The sequence below is a fragment of the Ochotona princeps genome, chromosome 2 (genome assembly GCF_030435755.1).
Source record: "Ochotona princeps isolate mOchPri1 chromosome 2, mOchPri1.hap1, whole genome shotgun sequence".
NCBI classification, from domain to species: domain Eukaryota; kingdom Metazoa; phylum Chordata; class Mammalia; order Lagomorpha; family Ochotonidae; genus Ochotona; species Ochotona princeps.
This window is the reverse complement of record NC_080833.1, coordinates 161,506,384-161,523,836: the sequence shown is the minus strand read 5'-3', so window position 1 is coordinate 161,523,836 and position 17,453 is coordinate 161,506,384. Positions and strand designations below refer to the sequence as shown.

The 17,453-nt window shown below is 44.6% G+C and overlaps 1 protein-coding gene across 2 annotated transcripts in view; it reads left to right on the top strand.

Moving 5' to 3' along the window:
* TNR (tenascin R) overlaps positions 1 to 17,453 on the top strand; it is a 75,556-nt gene that overhangs the window by 831 nt on the left and 57,272 nt on the right. Inside the window, exons 2-5 of one of the 2 annotated variants that reach the window (XM_004596276.2) lie at positions 2,462 to 2,938; positions 8,828 to 9,091; positions 11,748 to 11,863; positions 16,959 to 17,109. In XM_004596276.2, coding sequence (XP_004596333.2) covers positions 2,462 to 2,938; positions 8,828 to 9,091; positions 11,748 to 11,863; positions 16,959 to 17,109 — 1,008 coding nt within the window. Of the gene's footprint in view, positions 1 to 2,461; positions 2,939 to 8,827; positions 9,092 to 11,747; positions 11,864 to 16,958; positions 17,110 to 17,453 lie in introns of those variants that run through there. The other variant, XM_036497638.2, reaches the window with a different exon arrangement.

The following is a 17,453-nucleotide window of genomic DNA, read 5'->3' as shown; positions in this document are numbered from 1 at the left end:
AGCACAGCAACTAGATGGCGAACAGGGAATTGATGTCTGTCTTTATTCATCTTTAGTTTTCAGAGGCTGCTGAATTGATAGCTATTCATGTTAACCTGAGGGACCAGAGAAGGCAGGTGCACTCTGTTCACTCTGTCACAGCCTTCTCCCAACTGAGAAAGGGATAACCATTAAGATCTCAGAGGATCTGTTCCCATGTTCTTCAGCAAGATAGGAGTTTGATTCCTGTCTGCTCCATGAATGCGCACATGTGTATGTGCACAAACACATACGCACCCACACACCTTTTCTATAACAACATTTACAAAGTTTGTTCCAGCTTCCAAAAAGCTAAATGTTCAGGGGATTTGCCTCCAGCCCCACCTATCCCCTAACTTGGGAGTTACTATCTTTACCTCTCTGGAAGACATGACTGTATTCAGAGTTGGACTTTCTGAGTTCAAATCCTGACTTCACTACTTCCTACTTTGTGACTTGTGCAGGATGCATGAGCTGTACCTTCCTTTCCCCATCCACAAATGGTAATAGAAAGAACAGCAAGAAGTTCTTGAATATAAAAGTCATATTCAGAAGCCTGGATTCTAGCAAGTATGACATAAGTATGCAATGGCAAGATTAAAAACTGATTCCAGGGAGCAGGAAGTGCCCCTGTCTCCTTACTTTAGGAACCACACAATTAAGTTCCTTGAGAAAGGCATGTGTTATATAATATTTTCTAAGATATATTTATTTTTCTTGCAAAGACAGATTTACAGAGAGAAGGCGAGACAGAGAGAAAAATCTTCCATCCACTGGTTTACTTACCAAGTGGCCACAATGGCTGGAGCTGAGCCAATCCAAAGCCAACAGCCAGGAGCTTCCTCAGGGTCTCCCACACAGATGCAGGGTCCCAAGGTTTTGGGCCATTCTCAGCTGGTTCCCCAGGACACAAGCAGGGAGCTGGAAGGGAAGTGAAGCAGCCAGGTTATAAACTGGTGCCCATATTGGATTCCAAAGCATGCCAGGTAAGGACTTTAACCACTAGGCTAAACTGTACTCCATCCATGTTACATAATCTTAGGCTGAAGGGTTTACCTCTAGAGAGTCCAAGATCTCAAAACCTTCTCAGGCATGAAGATAGGGGTGGCAGGAGTGAAAGTTTTGCAGAGTCTAGGTGGCCACAGCTCCAGAGAGATATGTGGCATATGTTTGAACAATGGAACATTTCCTGGGATTTTCTTGCCCCCTTCAGCCAATGTGATGGGGGGAAAAGTCAGAATAGGAGAGCCAGTCCAGTTGTGCGGGCTGCTGTTCTTCAGTGAGATTTCCAGGTCAGGTCATCTTTTCAAGGGGATTACAGAGTCAGGGGACATCACAGTAAGAAGTTACCCTGGACTTGGACTTGCTGCTGCTCAGAAAATGAGCTGCGCATAGGTTTCTCACCAAGCCTTGCACCAGAATCCCCAACAGATAAGGAAAAAAGGTTAGAAGGAAGAGTTCAGTTGAACAGTGTCAGTGCAGTAGACTTTCAGGCCATCAGAGTCCCAGGAAGTGCAGCAAAAACCTATCGGGCTTCAGAACCTTAAGTCTGGTAGCGAGAAAGACGGTAAGCCAGCATTCGGTTTCAGTTTGTTTAGTTCATGCTAGACAGACACAGTGACCCCTACAGCTACACCACTGGGAGAGCTGCGGAAGGGCTAGACACAGAGGCCAGGGAACCATTGCAAATGCTAACTAAATGGGACTAGGGTCTGGGAAACGTTCCAAGTAGCCCCCAGCACCAAGTTTTCGATGAATGAGCAGAGTCAGCCAGATGGCAGGAGGGGAAGTAGTGTGGTCTGTGACACACATGACCTTCCTCTCTATAGACAGCTTGAGTCTCAGCCCCTGGCATCCCAGGTCCCTTTTAGTCCCAACAGCCAGTACTGGGATGTCTTTGTCAGAGGGTTTGGGGGTTCTTTTGGAAACCCTGGCCTATCCAGAGTAAAGAGGGCCTGGAGTTGACATGTCCTAACAGAGGAGACAGCTCCTACCCCATGATAAGGGGGGCCCTGAACTCTGCCTGCTCTATTTTGCTGTATGGAGCCAAGTGTTCTCCTGGGACATACCCCAGCTTAAGCATCTTCACTTCCTGACCTTACCCTCTTCCCTCCCAGATGTTGTTGGGAATACCTCCCAATGGGTTGTTTTTATACCAATCTTCATCTAAGTTGAACTTCTAGAGGCTCAGCCCAAGATATCTTGAAGTTAAGTTCTTGGAGGACAAGGGACTGGATCCCATTCACTTTGCCCCAGCACAGTTCAAGGCACCAAGAGCTCCCACTGGGGGAGATTATTTGTGGATGTGACAAAGTCTGCTGCGCTTGACTTTGTGTGGCACAAATATGACCAGAGGCTGAGCAAAGACTCTGCTGATTTCTCCCCAGTAGTATTTATGGGAGAGGCCATTGCTGCCCTTTGACCTTCTCCTTGACCATTCCAGGACAGCTGGACTATATCCCTCACTGCAGTGGCCACGGCAACTTTAGCCTCGAGTCCTGTGGCTGCATCTGCCATGAAGGCTGGTTTGGCAAGAACTGCTCCGAGCCCTACTGCCCCCTGGGCTGCTCCAGCCGGGGCGTGTGTGTGGATGGCCAGTGCATCTGTGACTCTGAATACAGCGGGGACGACTGCTCAGAGCTCCGGTGCCCGGCGGACTGCAGCTCCCGGGGGCTTTGTGTGGACGGGGAGTGTGTCTGTGAAGAGCCCTACACGGGCGAGGACTGCAGGGAGCTGAGGTGCCCTGAGGACTGCTCGGGGAAAGGCAGTTGCGCCAACGGCACCTGTCTGTGTCAGGAGGGTTATGTTGGCGAGGACTGCGGCCAGCGGCGGTGTTTGAATGCCTGCAGTGGGCGAGGACACTGCCAGGAGGGGCTCTGCATCTGTGAGGAGGGCTACCAGGGCCCTGACTGCTCAGCAGGTAGGAAGGGGAACTCGGGGCATTTGGCAGGGGTGGTCTCACAAACTGGTTGGAAGTTTTCAGGAAAAAGAATGAGAAGGAAGCAAAATTCTCGGCAAATAAATCCCAGTTCAATTGTACTCATTCGCTTCCTGAGAGAGCTACGTCTTCAGTCCCTAACAAAGGATGAGAAGGATGAAAGGGGGAGTTGGGAAGGTCAATTTCAGGTTACAAGGTGGATCTTTGTTCCTGCAACTGGAGCCCACAGCCTACTGTTCTTGAAGTGGGGACGGCGGGAGGGAGACCTTGAGAGCATAGCTTAGACAAGATCCTTCTCTATTTCACAGGGTTCCCAAAAGTTCCAACTACTCACCTGTCTCTCCCTCACCTGTGCGGTGAAGGAGACCTCTCCCTTTACAGTGCTTCTGCCAAAGGTGGATTTGGGTGTGAGACTACCTGGTAGTCTTGGCATTTGCAGAGTACAAGCTGTTACTGTCATCACATGAAGGAACATGTGTGTAGGCATGGGATTAAATGCATGCAGAAGGGAGCATTCTAACGATTAGTACAAGGCATTAAAAGAAGACGACTCACTTTATTCCAGATGACTATATTAAGGGAACCAGCCACATATATCCTTTATACTGTGGAAACTCATTCAGAGGTCATGTCCTAAGAAGTATTCTAAATCCAACAGCGATGAAAGCACCAGTCTCATACGATGGATGACTCTACTTTTTTTCTTCTTTTTTGGTCCCCAAATCAGATTGTTTTCATGGTGTCACTTTTTAGTCACCCTTTTGATCAAATCATCAATTGTTCTGCTACGTTTGCTCGTGTTTTAAACTGTGCAGATTGAATAGTTGCTGACTTCCACTGAGGATTCAGAGTACCCAGTGGGAAAATGTTCCCTACAAAACAGGTTAAATGTTGGAATGGAATGAGTCCAGGCATGTTCTGGCCGGCATCTGACAGTAGGTTACAGGGTAAACCCTGACTTGCAAGTTTTGCTCCTTTTCTTCTCTAGGGTCACCACCACACTCATGACAGAGACAAGCACCCTGCACATTCTTTTCAAAGATCAGTGGCAATAGTGAAAAACAAAACAACGATGCCCTGCTCCGGAAAAACATTTCATGTTTCTTAATTTGTTTTCCATATTCGGTTATTTCATTTAGCCTCCTAATATTATTTCCTTTCTAAAAAGGTAGTCATTTTACCAATTATTTCACCACAAAGTTCCAGCAGAAGTTAATCCCTGTTATTTCTGAATAGAGTCCCTAGGCAGCTGCTAGGAGGCAAAACTGATGCATGCGTAGCTTCCTCCTGCAGGATGAGGCTCTGGGTGATTCCAGTTGGAAGCTGTTGGGGCTCTTCCATCCCTGCTGTGTTAATGTTCTTTGTTAATTTTGTTCCATAGCACGCACACACACACTTCCCAATTAAACACTCTTTGTTGACCTGCACCCACCTGTCAAATCTTTGACCTGCTTTTTCACAGGGGTGGGATCAGATAGAAACAAAATGTCGATCTGATAATGGGCACCAGAGAAAGCTCTTGATCTCAGCTGCTGCAATGATCATGGCTTGGTTGAGTCCAATCCATATGCACAGGTGATCTCAGACGTGTCATCTCAGTCTCCTTGAGGAAGAGGATTCTGTAGGCCAGGAGCAATGATTTCCCAGGTTCACAGAGCATGTGATGGAGGGCAAGTGCTTAATTTCCATCTGTTACTATAGCAACCTTGGAGTCACCACTCCTGGCAGGAGGTACCTCTCTTAACGTCTGCCTTTTAAACCAAGTGCCACAGATCTCTCCCAGAGAAGTATCTAGGCCATTAACTAAAGTGCTGTGCTGTTTGCTGTTTGTGGAAAAGCTGTAGGAGAGGTGACTGTGCCCACTGTTGGGCATTTCTTGCCAGGTGTACCTGTGACAGCAGTGCTGCTGCCCCCGTGGCCCCAGGAGTGAGGGAACGAGAAAAGGGCTAGAAAGATGAAAACATGGAGAGCCATAAAATGCATTTCCCCTTTTGTAGGGGCATGGAAAATACTTGCTCATCGTGTGGATTTCATTCTGTGGCCCCCAGTCCTCACAGTGGGAACACCATTGAACAGTGTCAGCAAACACCATCATGTTTGACTCTTAGCTTTAGTCTTTGCTCTTTTGTGCTAGGGGGTAAAATTTCAAGCTTCCTGCCTCTGTTTTCTGCCTCTATAAAGGTAATGGCACACAAAAAATCATGCATATGAGAACTTAAAGCAGGCCTTAAAAAGAAGCTACTCCAGGCTTCTCACTTCACAAATTCAAAAATCAGTTCAGAAAGATTTGTTCTCAGAACGAGACAGCTCATTAATGGCGGAGTAAAAAAGAGAACCCTGGTGTCCTACCAACTTCTAGCACTCTTTAATCTTCTCTGAGATGCTAAGTAGAACAGAATTGGAAAATAAAATTAAACCCAAAGAAGGAGCCTTTTGCTATGAAGGCCCAACTATATCAAATGATTCAGAATGAAGTGTTGGAATCGTGGAGTGCACACCACCATGTGTCCACAGCTGTCCCCAATGTGGAGCTGACCCAAACTGCCTTAGAGTCAGCAGGACCAAGGAAGCACAAGAGCAGGGCCGGAAACAACCCAGGAAGCCATTTCCCTAGACCTCAGGCAGACTTGTAGGGATTTAGCAACAGCAGTCTGCCAGGACTGCAGCCAACTCAACATTTGGCGCCCAAAATCACCTGCTCACATATTCATCATGGACACAATCCAATTGCTCTCAGCACATAGGGTGCAAGACTAGAGCAAGACGAGCAGCACTCGTCCATACACACAGGAAGCCCTGATGTCATGAGCCACAGTTCATTGGTTTCTAGTGATCTGTTCCTCCCCGAGTCTGACAGAAAGGAGGTTCCCACAGAAAAGAAGTTCCCTAGTCCCCAAAGAAAAGAACCCGAAGCAGCTTGCATCCACCGTAAGTTCACTAAATCAAGGCCCAAGGCTTTGTTATGTCTTGTTTTACATACCCAGAACATATAGCTACTCCTAATTCCCCGGGGGAGATGGCAGCTCTGTCCTCCACAGAGCCATGGCTACTGCGTCTTTCCACCATGAGTGACTGAGGACTGCTCTCCCAGTCAGAACTAAAGGCAGTACCACCACCAGCCTTGGGCCTCAAGTCAAGGTCCCAAGACAGAAAGGAAGTTGTGTTTGCAAGTCCTTGGATCTCTTTCCATTGTTATTATTAGCTTCATTTCCCAAAAGAAGGAACCAAGAAGAGATACATTGGCTTATTCCAAGTGCCCTACAAGTTGTTGGTGACTTGATCTGAAATTTAAAATAGCTGTTTCCATCTGTCTGATAAGAAAGTCCTGCCTAGGAAACCTAGAATTAGTGGAAAACTGGAAGCAGCATGTTGAATCACAAGTGATTGACGTTCCCTCTAGGATAAGCACCAGTTTAGAGCTCACACCTTGTGATTATTCCTAATACGGCCTACTTGAAGATGTTGTTTGTACAAATGAAAGGAGACATCGGGCAGTCTCCATCCTCTGTACCAGTGGTAAGGATGAGATGCCGCACCTGGGAGATTGAAGTTTGAGAATCGGTTCTTCTGGGACCGAACTCTTTGACTTTCAACACAGCTCTTCACTTGGGCCTCAGATTCCTCATTGGTGATTTTGAGATAAATAGGTCTACCTTAACTATGTAATAGGGATGTTACTAAAGGATTTTATGATGTCCAGTTGGGTGGTGTATCAAGCATGTTAGGTAGACTGTGAAGGGCTATGTAATTACACAGTGGCTTTGTACATTGGACACAAGAGGAATCAGACTCTCTTTACCTGGTTTCTATGTTTTCTCTGATCTCCAGTTTCCCCATCTGTAAAATAGGGCTAGCAGTAACACTCATCCTACAGTGTTAGTGGGAGGTTGAAATGAGATGATCCGTGTAAAAGTGCTTCGCAGTGTCTCTGGTGAATAATACTTAGTGTACACATGTAAAATACTGACAGATCCTGTAGGTCATCTCTTCTTGCCTGGTCAAGGAGTAATCCTATACACATTTTACAGGCTGTCCTAGATTTGTAGCACAGATCAAAGTTTGGATAAAATCAGAATTACTTGGAGAGCATCATTTGAGATTTAATTACTTATATTTTTCTGACAATTATTCAATTTTATTATTTTAAAAAATCAACTTTTAATTGTTGATTTTGTTCATCATTTGTCACCTTCAATCAGAGCAAGCTGTTTCACACAATGAATTGTTTGGGGCAAAAGCAAAGCAAATGTCTAGCACTGCAAATACGAACTGTTCATTTCTGTCCCTGAGTCTGGATCACTAAGAAGACCTCCATTTCTTCCTTTGCCAAGGATTTTAAGGTTCATCTGTGAGTCCCAGAAATCAGACACCCTCTACCATACGGTCCAATGCAAAGCAGCTGACCCCTGTCCCAGCCCCCTCAGTTAGAATGCTAAGGAGTGGGATTACTCAGCGAGAAATTCAAAACCATTGCCAATTTTTAAATCAATCAATATCTCCACTACATACAAGGGTACTTCAAAAACTGTTTGCAAAACATCATTAAAAGACAAGTTTATTCTGGTGCAAAAATCTTTGAAATCTATGCACCTGAGGAGTTTTCATAAAGCTCACGGATGAGTGCATTATGAAAAAAACTGCATGGATTTGAACATTTTCAGGCACCAAAATGGTCTTACCTTTTAACTTCATTTTCTAAAAACTGTCAGAAGTACCCTCACACAAATTTGTAAGCTAATTCTGACCATTTAAATGTTGGTCAGCTTCTTGAATTTATATCTGAGCAGGACTGATTCTACATACACTGTACAAAGCTTCCTAATTGCTCTTGAGGGCTCAATTATTTAATTCCACACCCCTGGAATCTTCATTTCCCAAGTGAATCACACATGAATGGATATTTCAGTGTGGTTTAACCTCTAGCAGCTTTGCAACTTTGAGCAGCATTTAAGTCATAGAAGAGAGAAAACCACTCTCAAGAGTGTTTATCATCATCTTCAAAATCAAGGCTAATAAAAAGTAGTTTTACACAAGTTCTCTTTCTTTTGAAAGTTTAGTGGTTGCCGTGTAAAAGTGCTGTTGGGTGCCTTCACTGGTCATGATATACAAAGCTTACTGTTTTGGCTTCTTAAACTTTGCAAGATAACCAACAATGAGTCTTTACTTTACTTGCCAAATCAGATATTGGCTCTCAAGGTGATCTAATGAGAGTAACTTACTGAACTACCAAAATATTTGGTCAGTGGTATTCTATGAAATGTGTGACAGTTGGCTCTCTAAAGGGAAAAATATATACCAAAACCCCAGATTTGTAACATTTGCCAATTTCCATAATGTAAAAAGTCTCTGCAGTCAATTTCAAATTGCCAGCATGATGTCACTAATCGTGGAACCAGTAGGAGACGTGTAGTAGAATAGTATTATGTGGTATTTCCACCAGAAAGCTAACAATACATGCAAATAACCTTAGGGGCATAAAGAATAGTAAAATGTAGAGTCAATTTGAAAGTGGCAAATCTCTATTACCTTTTTGTTTATATAATCTGATTAACCGTGAATTTATATGAAATGTAATCCTTGATAATGACTGTATTTAACAGCGGTCTTGCCAGATTCTTGGGAATTTGACAATCAACTTTCATTAGCCCATAGGCACTGTTTCTGGTACCCCAGCAACTCAAAATCCTGTAGAGATTGGGGTACGGTGCACGGAAAGCTGAGAGCCTGCCTCCAACAGGAGTTCCAGGCCTGAGGCACAGACAGACAGGGCACGGGGCCAATAGCATGGGGTGTTGAACTGAGAAGAACGTTGAGTCCAGGATGGGGAAGGCAATCCTCTGAGCTCACGCTGTCTGTATTGCCTCCCGGTAGTTGCCCCTCCAGAGGACTTGCGAGTGGCTGGTATCAGCGACAGGTCCATTGAGCTGGAATGGGACGGGCCGATGGCAGTGACGGAATATGTGATCTCTTACCAGCCGATGGCCCTGGGGGGCCTCCAGCTCCAGCAGCGGGTGCCTGGAGATTGGAGCGGTGTCACCATCGCCGAGCTGGAGCCAGGTCTCACCTACAACATCAGCGTCTACGCTGTCATTAGCAACATCCTCAGCCTTCCCATCACTGCCAAGGTGGCCACTCGTACGTACCATTCCCCTGTCCTGCTCCATTTTTATTTTTTCCTACATGAGTTCATGGACATTCATGGTTGTAGTGTCTTTTCTTAATTCTTCAGGGATGCCTGCAATAGTGATGGCTGTTGAAGGCTATAGATGTGACCCACTTAAGCAACGTACAGTATTCAAAAGGCACTTCCAATGAAGACAGTTTCCAGATTCAGGCAGCTTCAATGAATTATAGAACAAAAAGGACAAAAATACTTTAATTATTGAGCACCTACTTGTTTTAAGCTAGACTTTGATTAAAAGTCAAATGAAGTATGAGACTTACACAGACTTCGAATCTAGGAAGGGATTAAAAACCAAGAATTTGGAAATAGGATTCAAAATAAGCCAGTGCTAAGTGGTATGTTACAGACAGTAAAGAATAATTTAAAACCATAGCTGGTAATATCCACTTCTCCTCACATAGAGGTGGCATCATTTCACCACAGTATTTTACTTAGAATATCTCAATAGTTCATTTCAATTGTAAAACTTAAGGCTCTAGATGATAGTTTAAAGAAACTCAGTAGGAAGAGAGACAGCAAGTGAGCTGCTTCCCATGAGAAATCAAACTTCTCTTTTTTACTTACAACCAGGAAATTAAACTCCTATATGTATGTATATTGTTATGTTTTTTAAGTATAGAAAAATATAAGATGGCATAGCAATTATCACTGATGACATTAAACAGAAAGTGTACTTTTCTTTGTGTATGCACCTCTAGATTCTTAAATTTGTTACATTAACAAATTTAACAGTAACAAATTGAAGTGTTACTTTGAACTCTCAAAAGCCAAAGGGAGGAATTCAGGTGACAAATATTCCAGTAACTTGGATACCCAAATCTGTTTCAGAATCCTCAGACACACAAATACTTGTGGGCCCTATGTGAGAGATCTTTGGAATGTATCAAGGTAATGGGATTGTTTCTGATTAAATTATGGGAAGTAAGAATATCTTCAAAAAAGCGAGGCATGGGTGGCAGTCTTAAGAGACTGAAACAAGAAGTGATTATGAACGCGTAAGCTCCTCAACGTCTAGAAAGCCCCCGGGTCAGCACATCAACTTCTCACCTGAAAAGGCATAGGAGATCTGAAATTACTTTATGTAAGTCTCACATATCAGGGTGCTTTTCGGGTAACACATGCTGAGAAAGTTCAGGCAAATAGACCCCTAGAAAGATTCGTCCTTGAGGGCTTCGTGGAAGACTTGAACTGCTTTATTGAGAGTATCCAGATAGGTCTCAATTTAAGAAGTCTCCTTGTCCTTTTGTTTTCTGGGTGGCATAAGCCCTGTTTAACTAAGGGGATCCCCTTTGAATGTTGCCTAGTAATATGGTTATAAATATCGCTGCCTTGTATTTTAATCCCTCTGGCTCTAAAACTTAGTTTTAAATGTCTACCATGATTGTGTGGAGAGGCCGTCTCCATCTGCTGCTTCTCCACCTTGCATGGAGATGAGTCATCACCCTAAGTTCCCAGCACCTCTTCCAGGCACTTCCTCTGTGCTGCACACACACAGCAATGAGGTTTACATCTCCAAGGCTGTTTGTTATGCCAAACCAGGGCATCCCCTCAGGCAAGCTCCCAGGTGACAAGGACAAAATCATGTCAACTCACCTGACATGCTTTCAAGCAGGTGGGTTCAGAATCAACCCTCTCTTTCAACCAGAAAACACGAGAAAACTTACCAACAGGGAGAATGAGAATCTATCTGTTTTCTAAAGGGAATAATCCATGAGAGACAAAGCTGAAATAGGAGCAGGCTCCCTGGAGAATGGAGAAAAGTTGTGTTGTCATATTTCAGGGCTGGTGATTGGAGCTCCATCAGGACAAGCATACTCCATCTCACTAAACCTGTGCATGTGTATGTGTGTGTGTGGCTGGGGAAGGACTGGGAAAGAAAGGCAGATTAGAATAGGAGAAGAAACCCTAAGAGAGTAAAGGGTGAGTGAGGAAGAGAAGAGAGAAATAATGAACAAACTGCAAGAGACAGTAAAAAAGGAACAAAATCCCTAGTGTCTCCTTCGTTCTTTGTTAACACTTTCTTTTCACTTGCATACATGAAGAAGAGCTTTCAAACCATCCTGAATTTAGTGATTTGAGCTAAGCAGAATATTCTCAGGCACATGAGAAGATCAAGGAAGGCATCCTGTCTTCATCCTGAGGTTGGCTTGCTCTACATTTTAACTACGTTTCTCTGTGCCTCCATGTTCTTACGCGTGAATTGGGAGCAATGACATCATTCTATCCACCTCCCAGGAATCCTGCTAAGATTTCAAGGACAGTTAAAATGCTCTGAAAAAGGCATTCTGTCCAATGTTGACATTTACTACTTTTAGCGATGAAAGAGAAGTATGACTTTCATGCTTTAACATCAGCCTACTATGTAAACAGAAAAGTTACTGGTCTTTAGATTGTGTCCGTGGCATTTATTCATGTGTTCCACCAACACTGCTCATCAGGAACACCATGGAGTGGGCTGATCCTGGACCTAGGCCTCTTTGTGTTCATAGTGAAGTTGGGTTTGCCCACGACCAGTTACCACGCTCATTGAGTGGAGTAAAGTCACAAGACAAAGCTGTGCCTGCCAGGGACAGCAATGACATTATCGACCACATTGCTGTGTTCCAGATCTCTCCACTCCTCAAGGGCTACAATTCAAGACCATCACAGAGACCACCGTGGAGGTGCAGTGGGAGCCCTTCTCCTTCTCTTTCGATGGGTGGGAGATCAGCTTCATTCCAAAGGTAACACCTGCCAGACTGTGACGCAGCCTTATGTGGCCTCCCTTACCTTCCTGTGGCAAACTGGACAGCAAGTCACACACTCCCACTTACCATTCTCCAAGCCCTAGAAATACCAAGGACATTCTGTAGACGTCTGGGTCATAAAACGTACCTTTACCAGAGGCATAAGGCCTAGCAAGAGTGATGCCAGCCTCAGCACCCTGGCGCTAGACGATGGGAGGCAGGGGAAGCCATTGCTTTTGCTCTGATAGCTCTAACGTTTTGGAGAGCCATGATTTCAGTAAGGATGAAAAAGTCAGAGCCTTTCTCTAGAACAACAGAAAAACCAACTGGTAAAATACAGTAACAGTTACCAGAGCCTTGGAAGTGAAGTGGGAAGGGAGAAAAAGTTGAGTAACAAACATGAAGTTATTATCTAGGTGGGAGTAAGAGGTTCTGATTCTACTGCATGGTAACTGGACTGTAGATGTTATTATGCTATATATTTGTATATTTAAAAGAAAACTAAAAGATCAGATTTTGAATGTTTTCACCATAAAAATATTAAAGGTTAAGGACATATAGGTGTAGACACACATATATCTAGTGCTACATGTGTGTGTATATATATGCACACTTATTGAACATTACACAATGTGTACATGTATCAAAATATCACATATTATACCTTTAAATATATATATATATACTCTTCTAAAGTCTATTATTTTTAACTATTAAATACACCAAGAATCAGTGGCATAGTTGCTATGCTTTATTCTGTACAAGGTGCATGGCTGCAATCACTGAAGGGTCTTGGCTTTATTGAAATATTCATAACAAATTTATAATCTATTAATTAAGCAACATTTTTGTTGAACAAATTACATTGTTAGTCTGTGAGTACAGAAGTCTTAAAATTCCCTTCTTTTTAAAGCTTTTTAAAATTTTATTTTATTTTTAATATTGTTTACATAGTTGAGAGGGTTATACACACAGGTGGATCTCTGGTTACAGGAGGGTTGAGGTATAGAGAAAAATGAGTGGGACAAATGTTTCCTTTTCTCCTGTGTCCACACAGGAGGTCAAACTACATCAGCACCCGGGTTTATGGGACAATCATTTGATGACACCTCAGAGAACCCAATGTGTGGAAGAATGTTCCAAGGGTGTTACTTGAGTGGTTTTGATAGTTCTGAGATGTCATTGGCTTCATTGCATGAGGGTTGAGAAACTCTTTCCAAAGTCTGTTGGCTGAGCAAATCCACCTTAGTGCATCCACAGACCTGGGAACATGCTGCAAAGCTTGGCCAGGGCAATGATCCAACCTGTTCTGCCTTCCACCCTCTGACAAGACACCATCATTTACAGACCTGGATGAGCCTGCTGTCATGTCTCTATCTGCATCTGGGCCTGCTGTCTACAGCACAGGCATCAGCAACTGAAGAGGCCCAGTCCTGATACATGCATTCCAAAGTTGGACCACATATATTGTGATTTCCCCTCCAGCCAAAGTTTGAGTCCAGCCATCTAGTTGGGGAGTCCCCCAAGAAACCTCAACTGGGGTGACCTCAGGCTTGACTTGGGTGTGCCAGCCAGTGCAGGGTCATGTACAGTCTGTCATCTGCACCAGCCAATGCAAATACTGGTGGATGCAGCTGCCTGGTCAGTTTTACCATAGCCGCATCTCTCATGAACTGATGCATACTGCAGCCCAGCCCAGCCCAGCCTGCCATAGACCTGGTCTTCACACACACCAGCAGTTGCCACGGCTTAGTTAGGACAACCCCCAAAACCACCCAGAAGACCTCCCCCAGCCCTGGTTTTTGTGTGTGCCAGCATGTGTTGCAACCTAGCCCAGTTCATCCCGTATCCCATCTGGCTCTCGTGCAACTCATGGGTGCTGCATCTTAGCTCAGTCTGTCCCACCTGATACACATGTATGCCTACGGGGACCTCTGCCTTGAGCAGCCTGGCCTACCCACCAGTGGGAGTGAAGCCCAGAAGGAAAGTGCCCACTGTTTTCCCTTCTAGATCCGTTCCAAGTCCCAGATCTTGTGTCTGCCAGGGTGGGTACCGTAGTCCAGCTTGACATGACTCACCCTCAGTATTGACACTTGCCAACAGGTGCTGTGGGCTAGCCAATCTGGCTTGCACCCATTCTAGTGATCATCAGTGCCAGCAGGAAGAACCTAGCCCATTCTGGGCCATCCCAGTACCAACACATCCCCAATCCCAGCTCTCATTCTCACCAGTGGAAATAGCATCCCAGCAAGGGAGTCCCTAAAATTTCTCTCCCAGACCCACTTCCATCCTGGATCTTGCTCTTGCCAGAGGTTACTGCGGCTAAGTCTGAGATGGCCCTCCCCCAATCTCAGCACTCTCCAGTAGATGCCAAAGCCTGGCTCAGACTGACTTAACCCAGCCTGTCCCTAGTCTCAGCTCTCACCAATGGGTACAGCAGTCTATTCCAACCTAGACAACCCTGAACCCTCAAGTGAACTGGGTGTTGCAGTCAACCTGGTCTGTACCCCTTCCTAGCTCCCACTGGTACAAGTATGTGCTGTGAATTGTCCCATCCCAGACCACCCCCAGACCCAGCTCATACATATGCAAATGGGTGCTGCAGTCTAGACTTGTCTTTCATGCTTACCAGTGGCAGCTGCATTCAAGCATAGGGGTCCCCCAAGTTCCCCTACCAGGGTCATTCCATCGCAGTGCTGTGGCCCTGACATGACCCGCTCCCAATTCTGGCACTCACTGGCAGGTTATAGCTTAGCCCAACTGACCTGTACCCATTCTGGCTTCTGTCAGTGTGTGCTACAGCCTAGCCAAACTGGTCCAATGCCAGACTGTGCTCTCATATGAACTGACAAGTGCTGTAGCCTTACCTGGCCTGTCTACACCCATTCTAGCTCTCGTGAATGCCAGCACTGCTAGAGCCTAGCCCAGTCTGGTCCGTCCCCAGACCTAGCCCACATACAGCACCTGTTGGCACTCATGGGCTGGGTTTAGGGACAGACCAGATTGGCTAGGTGAGCTGTGTTAGTGTCTTGCCCTGACCCAGACATGCCCTTTGGTTTCCTCCACTCTAAACCACTCTGTCTCAGCTCCCTTGCCTACCTGCAAGTGCAGTGGTCTGATCCATGGAAGTCTCCATAGTCATTCCTCTCCTGTCAAACATGCCCTCAGCTGCTCCAACTCTAATATGTAACCCAAATCCCCTTCCACAAGGAATCTACAGGCCCCTTCCCCGTTTGGGGGCTGCAGGGGCATTTCCCAGCCTGGCATCTCCCACCTCCCCCACATGTCTTTTAAAGAAGACATAGAATAGGCAGTTATCTGACACACTAGTACAATTAACACAAATTTGGCATTAACCAGGCCCAAAGTGCCCACCAGCTATTGGCTGCTTTTCTGCTAACAGCCAATAGGTACAAGATACAAGGCAACCTAGGCAGTTACTATAGCTGGGGTTAAGATTACTTTCTACTCTTCAACACCATATTTTATTTTATTATTCCTAAGACTAACTTTCTTAAATTTTCAGCAGCATCTGCCCAATTCTAGGTTTCTACACTTCGTTGACCGTCCTATTGTTCTCCCTAATGGTAACATTCATGAGAGTAAAAGTTTCTATCATACTCTTCCTCTGTCTTCCTTTATCAGATTTAATGATAAGAGACACACTTTTTGGCTAACCAGAATGTGATTTCACCATTCCTTTATATCAAAATTCCTAGGACCATGGACTGTTATGGTTACAAAAGTTCTTCAAGTTCAAAAAGTGTAATCCCTCACTTTAGTTTAGTTTTTGAGACTGAGACACAGCATTGATAGCTGACTGGTGACAGATTTCAGACAAACACATGTGTCTCCTCATATGCTGTTCCAGGGCTCTGTCCACTAAAGCTGAACCCCATACTCTCTTCTGTGGCAAAAGCTAAATACATCTAAATAGACTTTCTATATAAACATTTTATTATATCCTAATCTAAGCTAAATGGCCAATACAATGTGGCATGCTACTGAGGTTATCACAGAGCAGAAAGAATCCTGTCACCGTCCTACTGAAACGGAAAGAAATATTCAGGTTCTGATGCTTTGCATCCAATATGTAGAACACTAATTAAGAGCTAGGCAGGCTGGCCAGGGCGTGCCAAGATCAAAGACACGGTTACGCGGCACAATTGTGATTGGCAGATTGAAGCCACTGGATGGCAGGTTAAAGCCATCTGTAACGCTGGTTTGTAAGAGTGTGGCTATAAATTAATATAGGGCCTTCTGTATGACATAAATAGAGACTGAGGAATTGAGAAAGGAATTGTCATAGGAAGGGCTCTCTATTCTGTTTCCAAAGACAAAATAATGTATGATTGAGAGATAGAGGCAGACAGGCAGATGGATAGACAGATAGAAAAATGGTTAGATAATAAATCCTCGACTCAATACCCACTTGCTCTTCTCATTCTTTATTCCACTGATTACCTTCCTCCACTCTCCTTTATGTTACTCTTTGTTCCATGCTTCTCTTCATGGTTGTGTCACTGAATGTTAACTCTTATTAAAGAAAAGGAAGCAAAACATTGACAGATTTACGCCCAAAGTAACATCGTAAAGAATGCTAGGTATGACAAAACAGCTCTGGCTCAAAAATACAGCAAAATAAAACAACTACCAGGAACGCCTTGGTCTGGAATGCGCCATACTCCCCCAAGTAGCCAAGGGCACACTCATTACAATAAATGCCTCCAAAGTGGTGGCTGTGAGCCATAACCATCAAGCATGTGATCCCCAACAAGAGTCCGTCTGTGCCATCTCAAGACCAAGTTTCATTGGCTAACAATAAACTCAGTAGAAGCCAAAGAAATGTTCTTGAAACTGGGTTCTCCATTTACCAGTTCCTCACAGAATGGTGCCATTTTCTACGAACCTGCCAGGAGTTGTTCCCAGTACTAGACCCTCAGCTGTTAGCATGAAGGCAATGGATGTAGCCCCCACTTTTAACCCCCAATTTACAATCAGTGTCCCACCATTTTTTTTTTTTTTACTCTCATCAGCTTTCTCTCCCAGTAATGTTTTTCTCTGGCTTTCTCTGCCTGTCCCCACTTTGCAGAACAATGAAGGAGGAGTGATCGCTCAGCTCCCCAGTGATGTTACCTCCTTTAATCAGACAGGATTAAAACCTGGGGAGGAATACATTGTCAATGTGGTGGCTTTGAAAGAGCAAGTTCGGAGCCCCCCAACTTCGGCCAGCGTCTCCACTGGTGAGTGCCTCCAGCCTTCTCCTGATGTCCTCCTTTAGGTCGCTCAGAAAAGGAAAAACAGAATCACCCAAGTCATGGAGAAGTTAAAGAGGTGCTAGACTCCTCTTAGAGCTAAGATGATGTCGGTGCCTGGAGACAAAACTGCTTAGATGCTTAACTGGTTGTAGTCTTTATTGCACATTCTGGCAAACCCAGAAGTCTAGCAGAGAGTTCTATGGATAACAGACTTTATTAATATTTCCTATATGTTTTCTCCAATGTTGTTTATTAAAAGTCCTCACTTCTCAAAGCTCCAATGCCATAGAGTTTAGAATCAGCCAAAAAAAACTCCTGTGTTTTCCTTG